A 25,045-nucleotide genomic window follows, 5' to 3' on the forward strand; every position below is an offset into this window, starting at 1 on the left:
AAATATAAGTGGCTCCTCAGCACCTTCAGAGATTGGCTTTATTCCCGCAAAAGGATGTTTGCTTTGCTTCAAACAGCACGCCAGATTATTTCTGTAAAATATTTGCACAAATAAAATGTATAAATGGGATCTGTACATACATTTTCCCGCCAAAAGTAACATTTCTAACTTTTCTTCCTTTAACTTTCAGAGTTACCAAACTAACAAGAATTTCACCAGTTTATTAATGTTTCTGTTTAAAGATTAAGTCGTTACAATGTAAAAATTAGCAAATATGTTTGGTGTCCAATTGACTTTAACTTGCTAGCAATTTAGCATTAGCCATATGCTAACCTGACAAAGATAAAATAGAACGGTTATCGCTTATCTTGTTTGGAATAAAAAAAAGGCGTAGTGAAAACATAAGAAAACATGTTCAGTTATTTAAATTATCCATAAATAACTGAAGGAAACGGTACTGCTAACGACTGCGCTAGTTTATGCTAATTAGCCCGTCTGTAAAAAGAGACTTTGATTTCTACAATATTAAACCAAATTATTCAAATTGTCGTGAGAAACACTGAGCTGTTTTATGACTACGATTCAGACCGGGGCAGACGGCTAGCTAACATGCTAACATGTTTTAGGCTTTGTTTAAAAAAAAAGGAATGCAGATTTAAAATTTGGCAGATTTGATGTTTTTCTAAATATACGTAAACATGTATATAGGACTTTATTGTTTTATATGGATTCTACTCATTTTGAAACCAATTAAGGAAATGTATTTTCAAAATGTTTGTATTTTTATGATAATTTATCTTTATTGTTTGTTTTTTTATATATAAAATGACAATAGTTACATATGGGGATTGGATTGCTAATGGGGGGAAAAAAATGGGGGGCAGGAATGTACTATTATTTTTTTATTTTTGATGTGACAAGTTAATTGAAATATTCTTGACTTTTTGAGTAGCTTGATGAAGCTGCTCTGTTTATAGCGAACGAGACAAATTTTCAAACAAAGCCCAAAATTTGTTAGCATGACAATTGACTTCTTAAATTGTTAATGACGTTAGTAAGTACTCATATATAGTGTGATAAGACAAACAAATACTTTAACATGATGAAATTTCATGTATAAATATTGTGTTAATACTTATGTTTGGGATTCTGGAATAAAGCCAGTGCAAAGTGTAACATTAGAAACAACCTGGATAGGTTTTAAAATCCAAACCCGTTTCTTCTTGTCAACACTGAAAAAAATATCGCCATATTTTCAAGAACAGTTATTTGGAAGAAATAAAACACTTTAACATGTTTAGAAAAAGCAAAACAAAAACATCATTACTTGTCTCTAACAAAATAACTGTGAAAGACCTTTGGTTCCTCGTTAGCCTAAACTGCTGAGCGGAGGCTCCTGATTGGTCAGCATCAGTTAAAAGGAATGTGTTGGAACCAATCAAGAGGGAGAATGTTAAGTGTTAATTTACAAATATAACACACTTATGTAACAGTAACACAACATATCCATCGACAGTGATGTTTACAATGAAGCACAACTGGTTAGCAACCTTTAGGCTAAAGCAAACACAATCAAGACAGTTTAACCGTGTATCTTTTCTTTTCAGTCAATGCTTAAGATTTTTTGCTAATATTAGCATCTTATGTGCAAAACAAAAAAATATATATATATAAGAAGAAAAAAAAGTACAATATCCTTCTGAAATTTGGTTTGGACCAACGTCGAACAAACATTAAAAGCTTTTTCACCAGACAGTAATCACATCTACAAAGTAAGCGATGCATGGTGTTTATTGAAAAATCAAACCTCAACTTTGATCAGTAAATCCGTACAGGTTGTTTATCAGCTTTAATCTAAAGCTAATACCGATTTTTGATAAAGATTTCACTCAAAATGAATCAAACATTTGGAGTACATTGATTTAGTCCACCAAAACATTTTGCCTGTTAATAGGTCACCCTCTGCTGGCTGTTTCATAAGCTGTAGCTTCCCTCATAGACTGGTCACCCTCTGTTGGCCACGTCCATCTTTATACACAATCTGATTTTAATTTTTTAAATAAAAAAAATTTATCTGCTGTGCGATGCTATTCTATATTTGGCAATGAGGAATAATAACACCAAACAACGATCAGTTACCGATTTTAAGTCTTTAATCTCAAGCAGGCACAAATTAAACTTCAACTTTCAATCAGCAGCTGATTTTATAGTTGTGAAAACCGTCTGGTGAAGCAAATACCATATGTGAGGAATCCTGCGGATACTAAACAACTCCCACACACCGAGACAAAACATTAACGTTTCTTTTCCACCTCTCAACCTTCACCTCTGCTTATCCAGAGAACGAATCCAGAAAAACGACAACAACCGTCAGCCCAGGATGTGCTTTAGTGTTCCTGTTCTTTAAGAACAACCTAAAATACCGATTCATTCCCTCGGTCACTAGAAGATGCCACAAACGTCCTTGCTGGTGTTTAGTGCCCAGTCATGGTTGGACTTTGATAAACAAGGGCCAGCGTGAACCGGCTGCAGTCTTGTGAGTATTTTGGGGACTGAAGAGGTACGACGAGAATAAATCCAAAACTTTCACCACTCCTCAGAGGGTTCATCTGATAACGGCTGCTTGGTCCAATAGCTTGCAAAATATAACAAACTGCAGTCAAAATCTTGCTCTTCTTGGGTTATTTTGATGACTTCTGAATATTTAAGGCTATAAAAATGTATTTCAACCCTTTTGTTTTGTTTTGCAGCCATTAAATCTGTTGATATAATTTATAGATGTGTTATGTTGTAAAGCACTTGAAACATTTCCAGATCAGCAGATTAGCCGTTCAGAATGTGAACAAGCAGATCAACCTTTCAGTCGTAAATCTCATAAGCTCGGCTGCAGATGAGTTTAGTGAATAACAGATTCATTATGTGATGATTTAAGAGTAAAAACTGGAGAAAAATTACACTTTTGTCATACTACATTTTGAAGATCAATAAAGTTCCTGAAAATAAATGACTAAATCCTTCATGATGAAATATTGATTTCAGTCTCACCAAATAGTTTCACAGCATCTGCTTTAAAACCTTAAACTGATCCAGACATCAAAACCAGCAGCTGGGTGCTGGTTCAGAGTCTAGTCCTGTAGAAGTGGTTTATGTCCAAGATTATTCCAGTCATCTGGCAGCAGCGTGGTAAATGCATATCTGATGCCCCCCTCTGTTAGGCTTAGTGTTTGGGATCTGAATATGTTCCAGATTCTGCCTTTCCCAAGATCCGAACAAATCCAGATCAGATCCATCCGATTCCAAAAGAATCAAAAAATCCAAAGACAATAAATCCAGTCGGTACCAGACTCCTAACCACCTGGAGAACCCGGCAGTGTTTGAGGTTTTTCTGCGTCACAGGTCACATGATGCCGTTGGTCACGTACTGGAAAGAGTCGTAGAGTTTTGTGGTGATGGAGCGCATGGAGCCATCCACCAGCTGCTCCACCAGCAGCTGGAGCTGCTCCTCCGTCAGGGACATGTGGAAACGCTCCTTCAGGCTCCGGATGGTGCTGGAGCCATGGAAACAGGGCAGGTGGGAACCTGGTGGGAAAACCAAAAATGACCTATACATCACCTGGTACTGTTTTTAGCCATGCAGAAAGTTTTTGGCCTGATAGCTGATTTTCATTGAATTTACACTTCCCAGAGTTATTGGCGCACCCCCCTGTGGTCTGTTTGCAACATTGTTTTTATTGCTTCTGCTGTCAGGATGAATGATTTAAATTTTTGATATGAATTACAAAAATCATATCCTATTTATGACTTGGTGACAAATTTAAGACCTATGAAAGACTGATTTAAGACATTTTAATACCAATTAAGGCCTTATTTTTATATTGAAGAATTCAATGTCTTAAGACTTTTTAAGGATCTGCAGGAACCCTGATTTTAATGTCGATAACAATGACTTTCTCCATGTACATCGTAAAAATGACACGATTACAACAAATCTTTGTTTTAATAAGTAGGAGACATAACCAAACAAAACAATAACAATGGATGGAAATGGAGGAAGCCCGTCCTTCTGTGATCTCAAGGATAAAAATAATCAGGAAAATATATTGGCCGGCTGATGTATCAGTATATGTCTAATGCCCATCGATTCCAACCCTGAGAAAACCAAGTTAACTTGGAGCAGGCAGCATCATTTGTCAACGCTCTGCTGGAGCAAATATTTTTATATATATAAAAATCTTTAAAAATGGCTTTTAGAACAACTTCAAAATGTAAATTTTGTTCAAATTTAAATTGTCTCATAGCTTTTGTGTTGCAGTGCATCATGGTTTCTTTTCATCAGGTGAGACTGTGGGTCTAAAACTGCTCTAGACCAGATCTGCAGCTGTTTTACTGTTTATAACAGATGAGTTATATGAGATTGAGTCCCAAGTATCAGCACTCAAGTCTCAAGCAAGTCCCGAGTCATCTGAAAGGAGGATCAAGCAAGTCAAGTGAAGTAATTTTTTGTTCAAATTTCTGTTTTTCACCAAACCCATTTTTCAGCCAATATTTTTGTTAATGTCAGCTGATAAGGTGATGAATTGGACTGACATAAATGAATGAAAAAATAAAACACATTTTTAATTGTAAAAATGGTTTAACAATCCTATTACTGTTAGTAATGTTAAGTTTGAATGTGATTTATTCAATAAGGGAGTGAGGCACTGGAGCTGAATGTCCATACACATCGAAAAACTAAATTGGGGGAGAGAAAGAAATAGAGAGATATCTTTGCTCCATTTAACCTACCCCTCTGAAACCGACCCGTGCTGAGTTCAGGCTGAGCTTGGATCAGTTAACCATGCCGAGCTAATTTCCCTTACGTCCATTTACACATCACGCTAACACGGTTCCTCACCTCCTAGTGACGATCTACGGTACTACTGCTAGGTTTGAAGGAGGGAACCAAGCAATTGAAAATGGCGGTGCCAATCAGGACGTTATGTTTGGTTATAATAGTGATATTTTGTTGTTTGCAGAGAGTCGGGTGAAGAAGGCACCCGACTCTCTGCAAGAGTGAGTTGTTTGCAACTCACTCTTTTGAAGCCATTTTATAAAAACCAGTGTTGTTGTTTATAGTTCTTCTATTTTATGGTGATTTATTGGAATTTTATAACTGATGTGCATTACCGCCAACTACTAGAGGCTGACTGTAAGGAGATGAGATGGTCTGCTCATGCGCTCTTTGTTATCTGAGAACTGAGCTAAGACTGACTGGCAACGAGCCCTGATGAACTAGTACCAGTTTAACGCAGTCAGGTTGTGTCTGGCGCAGTCTGCTTTATGCGTGCCATTTACACTCAACAGTTTTCTTAGTTGCCATGCTCAGACCGCTCTCAACACAGTTTTAAAAGGGTAGTTAAATGGGGCTCTTGTCAGCAGCTCGACCAAGTAGCGAAAAAAAAAAAGTCAGCAGAAAGCTAACCTTTCTTTATACTCTATCCTAAAAACGCCTGATGAAATTCGATGTAGTGCACTCTCAGTATCTTTAACATTGCAGATTTTACTGGTAACTCCTTTTTTATTTTGTGCTGTCATGTTGTCTTTTTACACAAAATGTACGATTTTCGGGATGCTGCCGCTCAGAATGGCTTCCATCTTTACTGATCATCACTCAGACTGATGCAAGGATTCCGCTTTGTACTTTCTGTGGAACACGGTTGCCAAGTTTGCTGATGTGCTGCAGGTCAGGAGCCATCACGCAAAATAAAGCAATGATTATCTAACAATGTATTTGCTAAAAATAATAATAATATAATGAAAATGATTGCAGTGACTTGGCAAGCCACACGACTCAAATCAGGTCAACAGATCAGGAAGCACAAGTCAAAGTCAAGTGTTTTATTAATATTAATCAAGCAAGTCATAAGTTACAAATCTGGCCACTCGAGTCGAGCATCTGTACTGTTCAGCTTCGTCACATGTCAGGGTCTAGTAAACAAACCAAATTTATATTTTATTTTAATATTAACAGAAGCCAGTTGAAGTTGAAAGTAATTAAAGGTATTTATAATTTTAACAGAGAACTGATGTTTTTATGTATATAGAATGTCAACTTATTGTTTTAGTTCAAAATACATTCATATGTCCAAGTTTTGTTATTACTGCTAAACATATATTAATATTTAACTACTTCTTTATGGGACTTTATCAACGTTATACCTTGGAAATATGCTTTTGCTTTTAGGACTTATTTATTGTTTTATATAAGGTAATAAAGTAAGTCGTATCAAAGTATTTTATGGTATTTCCTATAGTCGTGGTCATAAAATCTGTTTCAGTGAGATTTTAATAAGCAGTTCTGCACTAAAATAAGGCTATAAAGGCAGCTGCTTCAGAAATCTAGTTAATATTTCACCTATAAAGGGAGATGCATGTTTTTGATTTACCTTGCTGCATGATCTCAACTATCTGCAGCACCTTCTCCATGTGCTTTCTGGCTGCAATCAAACCCTGCAGCATCAGCATCTTGTAGTAGATGAACATGTCTCCATCAAGGCCGCCCATCACCTGAAAACATGGGAGGGATTTTTTTATTTTAGTTCTGCTATTCTTTTATTTATTTTCTAATTAGAAAGAGTTCCAATATTTGCTGACATGTTATTGTTTGTAACATTGTAACTGTGTAAATAAAGCTTTCACTCACATCTACAAACTCAGACGTGAGCTTAAAGGCTGACGTCTCAAAGCCGAGGTTACGTGGAGAGCTGGAGAGAATGAAGCCGAAGTCGATGTGGATGATGTGGCCTTCAGAGTCCAACAGGATGTTCCCGTTGTGTCTGCAGAGATGACAGAGGACAAGATTCACCTCAGCTGCAGGAATGATGAGCTACAAGTCAACACTGACAGAGTGTTTAATGTCTTTAACTGCTCTGAGGTTTCTCTCACCTGTCCTTGACCTGCAGCAGGTAGCAGATGAGGCTGTATCCAGCGCAGCTCTGAACAAAGTTCCTCTGGGCTGTGAGGAACGCCTCAGTGGTGAAGCTGCCGTGTTCCTGCAGGAAGTAGTCCAGCAGTGACAGCTGACTCTGCTTTCTCACCTGATTGAAACAGAAAGTAATACATTTTAAAGCGAAACAGACAAAAAGACAGATATATAAGCTGTTTTTTGTTTCATTAATAAACCGAGACGATGAGGGTTAACGTCAAGCATCTAGATCAGAGTTTCAATCTGACTGCCTACCTGGTGCAGAGAGACTGCGTTGAGGACCGGCTCGATCATCCCGCTGTCTGAGGACATCACCAGGATCTTATAAGGTTTGATCCACAGAGGAACCCTCTCCTGCTGCCAGATGGACTGATCACACAGAAATGGAGCTCAGGTCACAAAAAGATCAAATGTATTCAAACCTTTGTTCGAGAAAATTGTAAAAACTTTGTTGAATTCATCAGTTTACATTTGAATCCTTTTTGTTTTTTGCTGATCAAAAACAATTTACAACCAGCCAGAAATAAGACGATGTACAGCTGTGAGCAGTTTTCTAAAATAGCCATAGTCACCCAGTAGGATTTTCTCTCTTTAAAACTACAAACGTTGAGACAAACCAACACAGATTCATCAATGCGAAATGAAAAATCCTCCATGGTTTACTTTTTTCCTCCTCCAGAATTTCTCTGGAAATCTCCCTCAATGAGCAGAACCCATAGCATGACACAGAAACCATCTTGAAACACAAGGACTAGGTGTTCAGGGTGATGTGCAGCACCAGGGTCTTACCCAAATCATTTATTCTCCAGCTTCACTCTGTGCCGCTCTGTGTTGGTCAATCTCAAAATAAAATACCATGAAGCTGACAAACTAAAAACCTGAAAGATTTTTTTTTTTTCAGAAGTGTTGAACATTTTCCTAAGCTGCTCCATGAAGCCTACATCAAGTCAAGCTCTGTCTCTATGTACCTGGAGCTGTTTGAGGAACTGATAGGCCAGCAGCTCCTGTCTCAGATCGTCTCCACATTTTACGATGACCGACAGGAGCCTCCAGTTGTGCAGGTGGCCGTAGGGGGAGCCTTCTCTGATCCGCCTGAACACAACCACACAGTTAGAGGCAGAAGAACATGGGGGGGGGGGGGGGGGGGGGGGGGGGGTTTTTTGTTCGCCTTCAAGGACAGACCTGACTTTCTCCTCCCAGGGTTCTTTGAGGGCGACGGCGGACGGGTCTTCTGGGTCTCTCCTGAACGTGGTAGGTGTCTGAGCGAGGTTCTCTGACAGACGCCGCCTGAAACAAACATGGAGAAAGAACTCAGATGGGTAAAACAACTTCAACTTTTTATAACTCATTGTGGAGGAAGTGGTTTTGTGCTCAAGTTTCCACGTTTTAAACTCCTCAATCTTCTACCTGATGTCTCCGGCAGCGATGAAAACTGGCTCCTTGCTCTCCAGACTTGTGATGCTGTCGACTGAAAACTGACTGATGTTGTCGCTGCTGCTGGTCTGAGCCTCCCCCTGGAAAAGAATATGTATTTAACAGGAGTTTCCCTTCCTGAAAACACTGAAGTTAGAGGTTTTTTAAAGCTAAAGTTACCTCCACCTGTAGCTGTCCAATGTCGTCTGTGGCCCAGGCCTCGTCGTCATTGTCGTAGTTGGGGACAGTGGAGAAACTTCCAGCTCTGTGCTCAGAGGTCATGCTGCTGCCGTTAGCCGGTGTGCCGTAGTCCAGGTTCTCTGCAGAGCGCGCTGAGCGGATCCTGGTCTCCGGGATCCGCACCGGAACGTGAGACGTTTCAAAGCTGACACACTCCAGCACCTCGACGTAAATGATGTAGGGAGCCTGGAGAAGGGAGCAGGAATGCACCATATTCAGTCATTTCTACATTTAAAAAAGGATCTTTTTTAAACCCCTTGAACAGGTTTTTATTTGACTTCAAATTGGTAAACATTGCATAACATTCACCTTTCACTGCATTTGCAGTTTCAGCTACAAACACAGTAAACTGTTTCTCTCACACTCATACTGGACACATTTAGAATCCAGCTGCAGGTTCTTGAAGGCAGCATTTCTTTGTTTTTCGGCATCGAGGCACCAACCTTGTCCTTGGAGTTGAGGACAACAGCTTGGGTGTGGGGGACCCTGCAGACATGGTGCTGGTGCTCAGCTGTGGGTAACCAAACTCGAGCCGGCAGCTTGTGGTTGAGCAGAGACAGCTCTGAGATCAGGCGCTGCGTCTTCTGCTCTTTAGTGGGCAGCGTGGCCAAACGTTTTCCGATGCAGAACAGAGACTTTACAAACTCCCTCTGAGGACGGAGACGCTCTGGCTGCAGACAAGCACAAACAATAGCAACTTTTACGGAAAAAGATGTGATGCATTTGGTTACATTTGAGTACAGCTCTGCCAGCTGAGCAGCTATGATACTACAATCATGAATTCAGTCACAGATGACCGTCCTCAATAGGAAGGTTATCAAAAACGTTTACGTTCTGCCGTGTTTAATAAACATTCATTTTATGCAATGTAGTTTTTTAGTTAGATGAATCCAGCAAAGTCTATCATCCTTTTTAAATATAAACTGTTTGAGATTAAAGGGACGATTCACAAGTTTTGTTTTGTTTTTTACAGAAGCTGCAACCATCATCTCTGCTGCTTTAACACACAAACGCTTTTTTTTCATACAAGTGTGGCACAAGATATGAGGCAATGAACCGACTAACATTGTTATGAAGAAATAAGCCACAAACACAGATTGGGACATTTTTCAACAGACCAAAGGTAGAAAAAATTCTGATTCAAAATAATAAAAAGAGGAAAATATTCATCTGGGCCAAACAAACGACTGAAGGGAAAAACAAAATTCTTTTAAGAAATAACCATTTAGCGCAGAGGTCACGGATTAGCGGACCGCAGTCTGGATCCGGACCCAACCCAATTTAAAACATGTATAAATTAACGCATGTTGTCCAACGAAAGTGTCTAATTTCACTCGCGCCGCTTCTCCTGTTTCTATGGTATAGCTCTCCGGAGTGTTCGGCACCAGGCTGCACGTGATACAAATTAGCCAAAGAGCTGTGTCAGTTTGGGTTACCGCTGCGAGCTACTTTTATACAGAGCAGGCAAACCTGTGGCAAGGCATGCGGTCAGAAAGAAGGAGAAAAAGCTGAGAAAAAGTGAAAGAAAATGTGTGGACTGCTGGAAGAACTGTGGTGAACTGGTGACAGAAAAGTGAAATGGCGTGCTCAAAGATGACCCTGCACATTTTGAGTATGTTTGGCTTGGCTAGGATCCTCCACTATGAATATAATCAAAAATAAATATGAATCCAGGCACCTTTATATGTGCTTTAGAATGGCTTTGTCTCCATTCAAACCCAGGTTTAAAGCCTTGCAGGTCAGCCTAAAGCCAACTGCTCTCATTAAGCCAAAAAAAAAAAAAAGAAAAAACAAACGGTCAGTTCAGGTGTTTTATAAAATATGTGAAACAGGAAATTGTCTATATACCAAACTGATTGATTGTTGTTCTCTACTCCAAAAAAAACTTTAGATTATTTTTTAGACTTCTATTTTTATTTTTATTTAAAAAGTCAATGTATAACATGAATGCATAAGGACCAACATTTTTTTTCAGTGTTAAATTCTGCTTAAAGTAACAGATTATAATTAAAAATGTCTCTGGATCTTTACTGGTTGTTGATTTTCTTTATTCGGATCCTGCTGATTTTTAATTGGTTACCCCCGATTTAGAGGATCAAAAGGTTTTTTTAATCTCATTTTAGAAAAAGAAAAAAACTAGGAAAATCCTGCAGATTTGGATTTATTTTCAACTGAATGATGAACCTTTTTAATCTTCCTGCTGCACATCCTCCAGCCTCAAACACTCATTTCACTCCTCCTTCCATCAGTCATTTTCTCCTATTTTCAACACTCCCGTCACCACCTCTGTTCCATTTCCATGGCAACCGCTCCTTCCACAAGGTGCCTGAACAGCTTCAACAGCAGGTTTTTGCAGCATGTCATGTTCCTCTCTCTGAACTTCTACTACAAATAACCTTTAATCTCTTTGTGATGAAAAGAGACAAAGGAGGAAGTTACATAAACTTCCTCCTTTTACGGGAAAGATAAACAGGGAAGCAGCAGGTTTCAGGTGACAAAACACTTCCTGAAAGCTTTAAAAAGGAGACTGTTCCCTTCAGCTTCAAAGCAATGTGTTGTTAATGTAGAAAGCAAACACATACAAAGGGATTCACCCATTCAGAGATGAGTTTAATAGAAAACTTGGATTACTCTATCTATAAACAGAAGAATCCAGGAAAACTTTAGATGTAGAAGAAAGGGCCTTCCTGAAGCGCGACTGTAAACAAATGCTGCTGAAGCAGGTTGGATTGTGTTGCACCGACATCCCGCAGGACAAGTCTGCTTTAGCCTTTACTGCAAGTTAAACAAGCTGAACCTGAACCCAAGGTGCACAAAGCTTTCCTGGATCTGCGGATGAAGAGAGCAGCCAGATACACAGCTGTGACGCCAAACAAAAAGCCGAGCTGCTGACGTAGCGGCCAGCATTCCCGTCATCTTAACTCAAAAGCTGCACCTAGACGACATGCCGAGATCAAGCTCTAAAACTCTTTAAGCCTGCACACAAAAAGCTGCTCATAAGGAACCAAAACAACCTTGAAACTTGAACAAAAGTCATTTGTGCTGTCTGGTTTCATGCCTCTCTGGGTTATTCAGATTAATCTGTATCAGAATTTCATTTACCGTATTTTCACGACTATAAGGCGCACTTAAACGTCTTTTTTTCCCCTCAAAATGTGCAGTGCGCCCTTTGGTGCGGTGCGCCCTATTTGTGTTGTAACTGCGACTTTTGAGACCACCTCATTGAGGAGATGATGAAAGAGTGGCTGAATGTAAGGAGACCAGGTGTTTTTTTTTCCCACTCATCACCATCGCTGTTAATATGTAACTCCATGCGTGCCCATCTAACAGCTGATGTGAAAAACATGGGGAAACAAATTAACCCTGTGCTCGCTGTTCAACCGCTCGACATCGGTGTGAACCGGACCCAGCAAGTGCAGCAGAAGCAGCGAGTTTACATGCAAAGTCAATGGTTGACGCGCGTATAGGTGCAGCAAAAGGTCCCGCAGCGCGTTTTGAGCAGCAGGAGCGTTTAAGCATCTGCCAACGCGCTGCTGCTGCTCAGATGGAAAAATTGAAGTTTTGCTGCTGGACGCGCCGCATCAACCAATCAGAGAAGCTGATCTGGGAGCTGACAGCGAGACAGACACAGCACTCTGATGACATATGATATTAACGCAAATGGAAAAGGCTGGATGGATGAGGAGATGATGAAAGCGTAGCTGAGGGAGGTGTAGCCTATGTGAGGAGACCAGGTGGTTTTTTCCACGCATCACCATCGCTGCGTGCCCATCTCACAGCCGATGTGAAAAAAAAGGTGAATCAAATGGATACTGTGCTCGCCGTTATCCCGGGGGTCTGACAAAGGAACTTCAACCGCTCGACATCGGTGTGAAGCGGCCGTTCAAAGTAAGGCTGCGAGCGGCGTGGGAGCGATGGATGACAGACGGAGACCACAGTTTCAGGATAAGTGGAAGGCAGCGCCGGGCAAGTTACGCCACCGTTTGCGGATGGATTGTAGATGCTTGGACTAACGTGTCTGCTGGCTCTGTTGTACAAGCTTTTGCAAAAGCAGGCCTTATTTCTGAGAAGCTGCGCTGCACGGAAAGTGACTGACAGCGAAGAATGGGAAATTGGCATGTCTGATTTAGCGCAGCTGTTTTATTCAGAAACAGAGGATGATGACTTTGATGGGTTTGATTAATACTTTGTAATAAATACATGAATAAAGCACAATCATACTCAGTTTTGCTCCCGCTCTATTTTTCTACCTGAAAACTTAATTCAACAGCAGCCTCTGGGCCGGGTCTCCTCCTCTTCAGCGCGGTGGATGGCAGGTGTTTTTTCATCTAAATAATCTAAATCTTGCAGCTATATTTGCTGTGATCAGTGGGAATAAAGTAGTTTTAATATGTTTTTAAGTGAGAAAGTCCACCTGAAAACTTAATAATTGCAGTCAGTTCATCCAGATTATCTATTTCTGTCGGAGGCGCTCAGACCCCCACATACCAGCGGTGCGCCGACGGGAGAAATCCTTTCATCAGCAGCCTCTAGGCTGGGCAGCCTCCGGGTTCACGCGGTGGATGGCAAGTGTTTTTCATCTAAATAATTTAAACTGCAGGCACCCATAAAAGCGAACATATTCCGTCGGCAGGTTTCAGGATTTTAAGTTAATTTAGGAGTGATCACAGCGCTGTGTCATCTGCGATGTGTCTGTCTCACGGCCAGCTGCCAGGTTTGATTAATACTTTTTAATAAATACATGAATAAAGCACAGTCATAATCAGTTTTGCCCCCGCTGTATTTTTAAATACGCAGTAGAGGTATTTAAAGGTAGAGGAGGACATGTACCTGTATATAAAAAACAGGCCCTATAGTCCGGTGCGCCTTATGTGTGTGTTAAATACAGAAATGGGACACATAACTGAGACTACGCCTTTTAGTACGGTGCGCCTTATGGTCGTGAAAATACGGTAGTTGAGGAGGAAGAGAGATAAAAATCAAACAGCAGCTTTTCCTTATCAGGAGTTCAACAGTTTAAATGCAGAAAATAAGGAAAGCTTTCTTTTCTAATGCTGCTTTAGTTCCTCTCCTATTTTAGTTTTTCCTATAATAAGAGTAGAATAGCAACAAACAGGAGAACGGGGTAAAAACAGAAAAGGTGGAGTCTCTCTCTTTAAACAGGTCTATTCTAGATCAGGTCACATATTGGTGAGCCTCGGTCAGCATGTGAGCAAAGCCGGCTGTCTGGAATGTGAAGGCCAAGTGCAGATTAGAAAAAAAAAAAAAAAAAAAAAACACGACACGTTTTATCGCCAAGCCTCGAAACCAGGCTGATCTCCTCTGATCTGCAGCAGCTGATCAGCATCAGAAGCTCCAGCAAAGATCACGTCATGTTTATTCTGGATCCGCAGACAGAGAATAATATATCCGATTAAATGAAAATCCAGACGACCGTCACATTTTCCTGCTTTGGGTTTTATTTTCATTTAACGGGGATCTCAGCAGGTTTGTTTCTGCTGTTTTTAGGTCATCTGTTGATTCCATCTGGAATGCAAACCGTTTACATTCCCAGAGGTGGAAACTCTTTCCAAAAGCAGAGTTCTTTAACCGCTTGTTCATTTTTCATCATCTAGGTCACAATTATATCAAATCTCTACATCTAATCTTACATATTTTTATCGAACAGTTTCCTCAACTTCAAACCATCTGATGGATTGGTCTCTCACCTCCTCATGGACCGACTCAACCTTCGGGTTGCTCCCTGTTCGTCTGAGACTGGCGCCGGGGAAGCCGCTGGCCAAGGTGGCATCTGACTTGGATCTCTGGTGGGTTCTCCTGGATGGCGAGACAAACACCTCCCCCTGGTCAGCGCTGTCCGGGTTGGGGCCGGCTATAAAGGAAGCGGAGGTGCAGGCATCCATGTTGGTGCTGTCGTGCCTGCGGTGCCGATGAGGCGGCGAGGACAGCGGGCTGTCGGAAACAGATCCTGAAAGCGATCGAGGCTCCTCGGACTGAGGCTTCAGGTCATCTGACAGGATGAGCTTTCTGAGTTTGGTGCCTCTGGAGTGGCGCTGGGTGGAGATGTGCATGTCTGAGGAGTAGGCGCCAAGAAGCCAGGCTGACAGCAGAGAGAAGGTGATGCTGGATCTGCAGCGATGGATCTGAGAAAACACAAATGTCCAACTTTAGCTTCTGAACATCAAAAGGAACTCCTGCAGGTACGTGTCAGGACTCACCAGGTACGGTCTGATGGCGTCTCCCACCTCCGTGTCCATGTGAACGTACATGTTCAGGAGCTGCGGCAGGTAGAAGTCCACCTCACCGTCCGGGAAGCTGAAGAGGCGGTTCCCGATGTACGCTTGCACTCCAGGCTCCTTTGACTTATACAGGTAGGAGATCGCCATGGAAACGTCAAACAATTTGGACTCAAACAGGCGAAGGAGCCATGATTGTTTGGAAGAGGACGGTGAAGGAGACCCTGATGGCGCTGCAGGAGGGAGCTCCTTCTGGACAGCAGCTTCCTCCTCCTCCTCCTCCTCCTCCTCCTCCTCTTCCTCCTCTTTGATGGAGCTGGTGTCGGGGTTGATGTTCCACTGCGGATTGCAGCATTCTGCCGTCTCCACACACTGCTGCTGCTGTTTCTGGTCGTCTTGCTGCTGTTTGTGGTCCAGAAGCTTCACTTTAAGAAGCACTTCCTGACAAGCCTTAAGAGCCACTTCTGGATCGATCACTGGAAGAAGAACAGAAGACGAATGAAACGCTGCAGACTTTTAGAAGTCCGCCTGATCTTTAACACATTTGGTTTCATTGCAGCTAATTAAAGTCTGACTCCCGGTCTCCCTTTCCTGTCAGACGATCCCCACCACTGCTGACCGAGGCCGAATTGTATTTCCCAGAGTGACCTCTATCTTTACCGGAACATCTAAACTGAATGATGCTACTGATGGTTCAGTCCAGAGGGACACAAATTCACATACGACACATCAAAACCACAAACTTCTATGTAGCACAGTGGGATTTAATGAGACAGACATGGAATTATAATAATAATGATTGTAATGTTTGTAATTTTTTGCAAATAAAAATCTTAAGAATGTTGCATGCTATCTGAATCTGATATCTACTTTGATCCAAGAGCTCTGGAAAAACATCAGAACACAGCAGACAGAGCGGTTTTCAATACATGACATAAAAATAAAAACAGAATAATAAAAACAACCGCAAACCTACAGGCCAAGAAGAGCATTCATCAGAACTAGAAGCCAAAAGGTAAACCAGAAGGACGGTGTGAAAAAATATTTTACTCCCTGTGATCTTCTCAAATGTTGAAGGAAAGCCATAAGATGTTCTTTTTGCAGGTTGCACAGGAAACAAAAAACCTCTGTAGGTATAATCCACTTTTTAGCCTTAATAATAAAATTGATTTATATGTAGGACAAATGGGTTTCACATGCCCTCTTAACTAGAGGGTTTAAACAGTGGGCCACGGCAGTGGCAGCATTATGATGGCAGCTGATGGAAAGAGGGTTGGAGCTAAAAGCAAGATAATCCTGGAAGAAGACATCCAGGGACTTAAAATCTGAGAAGGAGCCACACCGTCCAGCAGGGCATTGTTTAGGTTAGAAATCTGCAACCTTTATGATACAAAGAGACATTTTTTTTTTCCCTGACTCAAGCTAAATAAAACATATTTAGAGCTGATGAGTTTATGAAGAAAGGAGACAGAATTTTTGATAAATATCTAATTAACAAAATCAGTCTTCAATTTAGCAAAACTGTTCTATTTTTGAAATTTAAAAAGCAAACAGTTTTGCAGAAGAAGGATGGATACATTTTCTTCCACAAGTTTTTAAAAAATGTTTTAACAACAGATATTCTTTCCAACCTAAGGACCATAAATAAATAATCAGTGGTAACTTTTAGGTCATTCTCTTGCACAAAGTTAGAAAGTTTTGCGAAAACCTGCATTTTTCCTGCATACCATATTTTCTGGACTATAAGCCGCTACCTTTCTCCCACGTTTTGAACCAAGCGGCTTATAAGAAGGTGAAGCTTTTCTGTGGATTTTTCCTAACCACCAGAGGGGGAATGAGGGGCTAATACTCATTTAGCAAAAACAACATGCTAGCAGCAGCCACGACAGAGAACAAATGTCCCAAATTCCCAAATTTTGACATTTATTTGCTGCATTAAAGCTGCTGAACCAATGAAGAGACAAGGCTCAACTCCTGCAGAGCTGAAATAAAGATTTGATGAAGCCGCATCTTTCAGTAGAAGCTCTTACTGCGGCGAGCCAATAAGCAAACGGGAGCTAGCATTCTTCTTTGTCTCTACTCCGGGGGTTATATGTAGAGCTCCCCCTACAGGTTTGGTGGGAGACAGTTCATTAGATATCAGCTTATATATGTATATTTCAAGTTTTTTCAAAAAATTCTTTGGGCGCGGCTTATAGTGAGGTGCATTCTATAGTCCAGAAAATAGGGTATATAAAAAATACTAAACACTAATTGGTTCTTCATCATTTTTAGCCCAAGTTATTAAGAGCCACAGTGGAAAGTCCAAAGAGCCACAGGTTTCAGACACCTGGTTTAGGTTCAAGTTTATCCCAAGTAGAACTCCACACCTATAGCTCTTAAGTAGCATCTGAGACTAAACCTACCATTAATGAAGAGAGTTTGTTAAATTCGACTAGTTATCAGTCTATAGATGTTAGAGAAGAGCTAATAACTAGCTGCAGGTGGGATTACAGGCTTTATGGCTAAGGGGCTGTAGGAGGAGTTTATGATCCGTTTTCACAACAGATAGAAACTTAACTTCCTCTGATTGTTCAGATTCCCCCCTCATGTCATTACCTTGATCAACTCCCAGGTCCATCTCCATGGCGTCCTCCGAGATGACGTCCAGCAGCGGACTGGGACCTCGCTGTTCGCCGCCACTCGACATGCCGCTGCTGCCGATGCCTTCGCTGCTGCTGCCCAGGCTGCCGGTGCTGCAGATGCTGCCGCTGGGGCTGGAGCTGCGAGGGCTGGCGCTGGGAGAGGACGGCTGCTCGCTGAGGGGGCGTGGGGGCAGCTGGAGCTGAGGACGTGGATGATGGTGGTGGTGATGATGGTGGTGGTGGTGGTTGGGGCAGTCTGAGGAGCTCTCAGAGCAGGAGGAGGAGGAAGAGGAGGAAGATGAGGCACTGGAGGGCGAGGAGGGACAGGAGAAGGTGGTGGGAGAAGAGGAGGTTGGAAGGGTTGGTTGGACGGAGTGGGCGGCGCTAATGTGGAGCGGTTGGAGAGCGGGGGATAAGGAAACCTCTGTGTCAGCCATTTTGGGGGGAAAGGCCTAAAGAGGAAAAGACAAGGAAATTAAATCTTTAATAATTATTTGTCCCTAAAATAAGGGAAAAATCCTGTGTATAAGATTTAATATTACAAAGAAATGATAAATTGTCTATATTTTTCATTTAATGGGGAATTTAAAAATGCTTCAATAATTATTTTATAATTAAACTTTTGTGTAAAAAAAAAAAATCCATACTATTAACAATAACATGGAAACCTGTGGATCTACAGTCCAACAGCTGCTGGAAGAAACAACCAACGATAATGTTCCTTTGTCTACCCAGGATGCAACAGGCTGACTGAAGAACACAGCTGACAGAGTCAAAGGAGAGCCCCTTTACTGCTGCCTCTATATTTCTAGATTGATGAGCCCACATTTGGCATAAAGGACATATTTATCCTGTTAGATGGAGTCTTGAGGCATTGGATGATCCAGTCACAGAGCAAGGAAGTCATCCCTACAGATATCAGCATCTAAGGATTTACCTACAGAGCTGCCATCGTTTCAGTGTATAAGATCCTACTATTAAAAAAAGCTGTCATGTGTGCATGCACTGTATATATGCCATGCACCTTTTTCTTCTTCTGGCACCTTCTTCTTCTCCTTTGACTATTTGATTTAATATAACGAGTACATTTCTCCACTGTGAGATCAATAAGGCTAATCAATCAGCCAAAATTATCCCCACATCCGACACCAAACCCAACTACCAAATACAAACTGTTATATTCAGTTTATAATAACTAAAGTACCAACAGCAAAGAGTTGTGGAAACATACATTAAAAACAGGATCATTGAGGACTACAGCTGCTGTACATATTTAGTGACTGATGGCTACAAAAGAAAATCAATTAAGTGTTATAACACAGTTTAAGGACAAAGTATTTCCTCCCTGCTGCTAACCATCTAATAGCTGTAGAGACACAGCAATATTTCAGAGCTCCCTTTAAAACCCAACTTATCTTATGGTGGAAACACATGGTGTTGGTTTTAAAGAAGCATCTGACTGTAAATGATGAACAAACCTAAAATTGAACAGCGCTTGATCTAAGCGGAGGACACCGCAGAAGTGCTTCACACCACATTCATTTATGTCTCACTGCATCTGCATCAATGTGTGTTTAGCTGCAGTTAGCACAGGGAAGTTCATCTACCAAAAAAAACATAAAAACTGATAATAAATCTATTTTTGCACCCTCCCTCATTGGCATGAGGTGGGCTGCAGGCTGGCCATTAGGGTTTGCAACTAACAAACATTTTGTTAATCAATTAATCAGTTGATTATTTTTCCAAATAAGCGATTCAATATCAGATAGCAAAGGATTCCTTGAGGGTTTTTTTTTTGTTATTTTTAAACAAAATTTAAACCAGGTGAAACTAAAACTCTTAGGTCTGGATAAACCATATTAAAAGACAAAAATTATCTTAAATTGAAAAAAAAAATTTCTACAATTTTGGTATCATTTCTGCTCTTAAGAGGTTCCTCTGTCAGCTAAAAGCATGATTTAGAGTCTCTATAAAGCAAAAGGACCGGTTTCTTATTTGAAAAACACATAACCAAATACTTTATTTAAATATGTTTGTTTGTTGTTTTTTGTTACAGAAGAGGGGAAACAACTTTTCTAGCTCGTTTCATGTATGCCAACATAATGCTAAAGGGAAGTACTGTTTCTAAGATTTAAAATGTGAGCTCTGTGTGACTTCCTGCTCAGCTGGGATGATAGAAGGCAGTGCAAACAGAAAGATTATCTTTCTTTAATTTAATCATCATTTTATTCCCATTTAATCATCTAACCTGTAACTTTTCCTATTATTTAAAACCCTTTAATTGATTGGCTTATTACTAAAAGGTGCTTTATAAATACACTTGTCTAAATAAAACTGTTCATGTGCAGTAAATAATTACAATCAGGAACAATCCATATTAGTTCTGTGTTTCCGCGCTGCTGCCTCAAACGTGGCTTAGCGAAGAGGCGGGAGAGGAAGTCCTTCCCCGTTGTGTTGGTGTGCCACGGGCATGACGCAGACAGCGTGCATCACTAGGATCCGCATCATCAGAACCATCCTCCATGTGTGTTTGCAGCCTGAGGAGGCGTCTTGTTTCTATTTAATCTTTAATCAGTCAGAGCTCCACGCTTTCTCCCGTTTCTCTTTGTTTGAGGATCACAAAGCCACAAATCAATCTTTTTTTTTTTTGAAGGCTTATATATTAAAAGAAATAATAATAATAATCTTTGGTTTTATAGGAAAAATCTTTTATAATACTGATTTGGTGCCATTCTTATCATTTTTACAGACTCCACTTATCTGTATATACATTTATTAATTTAAAATTTCACAGGAAAACAACCGCTGCTCAGTAGGTCCTGATACAAACATCACATCTACATGAACTTTTAGCAGAAACACTGACCACTGACCTCAGTCTTAAAAACATGTTAAGGGCTTTTTTCTTTAGGAAATCTCCAACTATCTGTGCATAGACTGTGCATGTGAAATATAACACAGCTGCTTTTACTTTATACGACCCCAAACAACAGAGTCTGAGCTTTAATTCTTATATTTTTGATGGTAGAAAGTCTTCCTCTGCTTAGGGGAGTCCCTGATTACACACAGCTGAGCATGAGATCATCCCACCAAAGAGATAGTGTTGAGTTAACATCTAAGTGATGCTTTCCAGATGTGGAGGCTGTTGTCGCGGTGACGTTATCCATGCATGGGAGTGTTCGTTGTAAATTTTTCAGTTCATTATCTGAGCTAAGGCTCTCGCCCTGCAGCTGTTTCTGATCCTCTCCTGATGTTTACGGTTTCTCTTCTGTGACGTCTTAGGAGGATCTCTGGCCCAGATCGCTAGCTGAGGGTCCAGCTGCAGACCTGGTTCAGACACTTGGGATCATTACAATTAATTACCCAGAAAAAAAGTGATACAACTACAGCTTGCTAAGTCTCGGAGACTGCTGGCAGAGTTAGAGCCCAACTTAAGAGCTTTTTGTCTTAAAAACAAAATGGTTATAACTTTTTAAATCAAATCTAAAGAAAAAGTTTGCTATTTTCAAGCTATTTTTAACAGTTCAGCAAGTTTTGATTAAAACTAAAGATTTGAGGAAAGCGCCTTTAAACATAAACCTCCTTTTATGAAGTGGGCCTCAGAGGAAACACATTTTCAATCATATTCAACGATGACAGAAAATAACGGCGTCCCAAACTGAGAAAAAAAGTCTCAGTGTATTTAAATTAATTGTAAATGACTTCTGTGTGGAAAAAAGTGAACTTGATCTGATAAGCTGATTTGATACTTTAGACAGGGAAGCAAATGATGAAACGGTTCAAAGGTCAGGGATGCAAACTGATTTGAACAGACTATCAGTGAACGCAGCGCCCTTAGTGTGCTGTAAGTGCTGTAAGAGGGAGACGTGTGTGGCTGAGGGCAAAGTGTGGAGTTTATCTCAAACCAGTCACCTCAGATCCTCTGGGGAGAACGTTGACACAACAACCCAGCTCAGAGGCAAGTTGAACCCCGTGTTATTGGGAGTTTCCACCTTTTAAATCTAGGAACATCTATTTCTAAATAAACAAATCCATCAAAACAAACTTTACTGTTCCTGGTGGTGGGTTAGTCATTGTTTTTTCTCTCCCTCTTTCGCGTTTACTTTTATATTGATTTTGTCTCAATGAAAACGCTGTTTGCAAACATTTTTACTAACTAATCCAAGCACATTGGGCCTAAACTACACCTCTGCAAAGAGCAATATATGGTTCCTGCTCCCAAAACATGATGCTGTGCACTGCTGGTCAGCTGGCTGAAAGAAGCCTTCCACAGTTCTCCCAAATGGAAATATTTTTCATTCTAAGAAACAGGCGATGCAAAAAAAAAAGAAAAAAGGATGCCTTTAATATTCACTGAGGTGATCCTGTTTTAAGACTGAATAATATATCAAAGTTGATATAATATACACTATATTGCCAAAAGTATTTGCTCACCTGCCTTGACTCACATATGAGCTTAAGTGACATCGCGTTCCTAATCCATAGGGTTCAATATGACGTCGGTCCACCCTTTGCAGCTAGAACAGCTTCAACTCTTCTGGGAAGGCTGTCCACAAGGTTTAGGAGTGTGTTTATGGGAATTTTTGACCATTCTTCCAGAAGCGCATTTGTGAGGTCGCACACTGATGTTGGACGAGAAGGCCTGGCTCTCAGTCTCCGCTCTAATTCATCCCAAAGGTGTTCTATCGGGTTGAGGTCAGGACTCTGTGCAGGCCAGTCAAGTTCATCCACACCAGACTCTGTCATCCATGTCTTTATGGACCTTGCTTTGTGCACTGGTGCACAGTCATGTTGGAAGAGGAAGGGGCCAGCTCCAAACTGTTCCCACAAAGTTGGGAGCATGGAATTGTCCAAAATGTCTTGGGATGCTGAAGCATTCAGAGTTCCTTTCACTGGAACTAAGGGGCCAAGCCCAGCTCCTGAAAAACAACCCCACACCATAATCCCCCCTCCACCAAACTTTACACTTGGCACAATGCAGTCAGACAAGTACCGTTCTCCTGGCAACCGCCAAACCCAGACCCGTCCATCAGATTGCCAGATGGAGAAGCGCGATTCGTCACTCCAGAGAACGCGTCTCCACTGCTCTAGAGTCCAGTGGCGGCGTGCTTTACACCACCGCATCCGACGCTTTGCATTGCACTTGGTGATGTATGGCTTGGATGCAGCTGCTCGACCATGGAAACCCATTCCATGAAGCTCTCTCCGCACTGTTCTTGAGCTAATCTGAAGGCCACATGAAGTTTGGAGGTCTGTAGTGATTGACTCTGCAGAAAGTTGGCGACCTCTTCGCACTATGCGCGTCAGCATCCGCTGACCCCGCTCCGTCAGTTTACGTGGCCTACCACTTCGTGGCTGAGTTGCTGTCGTTCCCAAACACTTCCATTTTCTTATAATACAGCTGACAGTTGACTGTGGAATATTTAGGAGCGAGGAAATTTCACGACTGGATTTGTTGCACAGGTGGCATCCTATCACAGTTCCACGCTGGAATTCACTGAGCTCCTGAGAGCGACCCATTCTTTCACAAATGTTTGTAAAAACAGTCTGCATGCCTAGGTGCTTGAATTTATACACCTGTGGCCATGGAAGTGATTGGAACACCTGATTCCAATAATTTGGATGGGTGAGCAAATACTTTTGGCAATATAGTGTATGTAAATCAACTTTGCTATTGTTATTTCATTGAAAGTAGAATAAAGCAAGCATTAGCTGCCTTTTTCCCTTACAATACTTAAAAAAAAAGACAGCTTTTTAATATCTTGTGACCGTTTTCCCTTTTTATCATTCAAGTGGGACGTTTTGAGAAATTTACCTCTGCAACTAAGAAAAATAATAATGCCTTACTCCTACAGGAAAATACTTCAAAGTAGGCATATCAGATTTGGTCATTTTGTAGAAACTTTTAAAGTTGTAGGTATTTAGTCAAATTCCTTTTTATTGGAAGAAACCAAAGGATTCAGCTTATAAACTGGTCAACGGTTATTAATATGCCTCCAAGTAAATATGGAGTCTATTTGTTTTGTTTCGTGTTGTTTTGTATGCCCTGCATGGGATGTCTGTTGGTTTAATATGAAAAACGAATAAAAAACAATTTGATTAATAATATGCCTCCAAAGGGTTTGTAAAGTATTTTCCAGAGAGGTATATTTAGAAATGCATATCTTCCATTATCATCACAGAAAGATAAAAATCACCAAGAGAGAGCTTATTTTGTAGCTTTATTGATCTCTAGAGGTGAAAAATTGTTGAGGAATCTGCTCCTCAAACCTGCTTGAATTAAAAAAGAAGGGAAATACCACAGACACCAAGGAGCCCTGCATGCCTAGAGGCATTCCCTGACAGGAGGGGTTTTAAAAAAAAAAGACTTTTACTTTATTTAAAAAAAAAAAAAAGTCTTTTTTTTTAAAAGAAGGATCCAATTTCCTGGCATTTAAACCACCAAGAATCTAAAAAAAATCCTCTATAACATACGTTTCTTTTAAACTTCGCAGTGTTATTGACATATTACAAGATAATATAACTCGTATTTATTTTATTTGTGGCTAAATTATTCTCAAATTGATTTTATCTTGAGTAAATCAAAAAAGTATGATGCAATTGAGTTTTTTTAGGAGCACAAATAAAGCAAACATTTTTGGGGTTTAAGGTGAACGTTATTTAAAATGAGACGGTCTGTCGAGGAGATACAGGAGGGTGGCTGCCAGCAGGACAAGAGAGGAGGAGGAGGAGAGCCGCTCCCTCCTGATGAAAACAAACTGGAGGAAGGGGCACGGGAGCCGGCCGGGCTCCAGGAGGCCCAAAAACGCTCCTTCAACCGAAGAAGTCCCACTACTAACCGCCTTTTCAGGGAACTAGCATAAACAGAAGCAGTGAAACGCAGTGAAAATAGCGAGAAAAGCGGTACGGGAGGGAGGGGGGGGGGGACTTACCCGGCCACTTATGCGCCTTTTACCCCGATTAAAAGCTCCGATACAAACGGTTATTATCCAGTTTCAATCTTCCTTTATTCCCCACGTTGCTCCTTGTTATCAATCCAGACGGTGGTGCTGATTTTAGTCGGTGTTTTTAGGATCCGTCACGGTCCATCTGCTCCGGGATTCCGTGGCCTGGCAGTCCACGGCTCTCTGCTTTAAAGAAGCTGTGACGCAGGATGAGTAAAGTCAGCAATTAGAAATAAAACACACCACTTCCGGCCATACCTACACAATAAAAGCACCGAAATACAACTAGAGTAAAAAGTAACGATTATAACACTAGATGTAGTTCCTCCATGTGTGCATTTTTAGATGTATTCATAATCTAGATTGCTTTAAAGTAATACATATGATCATAATCCTGATATATGCAAATTATGTTTTTTTTAGCTATATTATTCAAAATTGGTGTAGATAAGGTTTTCTATCACAAGTTTATTTAATCAAACAGCTGAACATTATTTTTCATTATTTAGCGTGGATCATCGAAAGTCTAGCATATTTAAATGCTTCATTAGGAGCCAATTTGTTAAAGAGTTAACTGACACTTTTATTTTGAAATCAAACAGTCATCTTTTAATAAGCTGATAA

General features: G+C 40.8%; 1 protein-coding gene across 1 annotated transcript; it reads right to left on the minus strand.

Annotated features, from left to right (window-relative positions):
• Window positions 1-24,632, minus strand: LOC119794570 (phosphatidylinositol 4-kinase beta-like). Its single transcript, XM_038302166.1, has 14 exons — window positions 24,410-24,632; window positions 17,452-17,929; window positions 14,836-15,329; window positions 14,326-14,760; window positions 9,061-9,288; window positions 8,558-8,803; window positions 8,372-8,478; window positions 8,147-8,251; window positions 7,933-8,056; window positions 7,220-7,333; window positions 6,925-7,076; window positions 6,683-6,815; window positions 6,426-6,546; window positions 1-3,579 (listed from the first exon to the last, which is right to left on the minus strand). The coding sequence occupies exons 2-14, from the start codon at window positions 17,912-17,914 to the stop codon at window positions 3,398-3,400; spliced, it is 2,904 nt and encodes a 967-aa protein (XP_038158094.1). The 5' UTR covers window positions 17,915-17,929; window positions 24,410-24,632; the 3' UTR covers window positions 1-3,397.
• Window positions 24,633-25,045: the final 413 nt, after the last annotated feature.

The sequence above is a fragment of the Cyprinodon tularosa genome, unplaced genomic scaffold (assembly GCF_016077235.1).
Source record: "Cyprinodon tularosa strain WSP-4 unplaced genomic scaffold, ASM1607723v1 ctg483, whole genome shotgun sequence".
NCBI classification, from domain to species: Eukaryota; Metazoa; Chordata; class Actinopteri; order Cyprinodontiformes; family Cyprinodontidae; genus Cyprinodon; species Cyprinodon tularosa.

Excerpts from the sequence above, each read along its gene's own strand:
- LOC119794570 (XM_038302166.1), bottom strand. The coding sequence starts at position 17,914 with ATGGCTGACACAGAGGTTTCCTTATCCCCCGCTCTCCAACCGCTCCAC. Across the intron at positions 9,289-14,325 it reads TTGAGTCGGTCCATGAGGAG|CCAGAGCGTCTCCGTCCTCA; the intron begins GTGAGAGACCAA and ends GCTTGTCTGCAG. Across the intron at positions 6,547-6,682 it reads TCACGTCTGAGTTTGTAGAT|GTGATGGGCGGCCTTGATGG; the intron begins GTGAGTGAAAGC and ends CCATGTTTTCAG.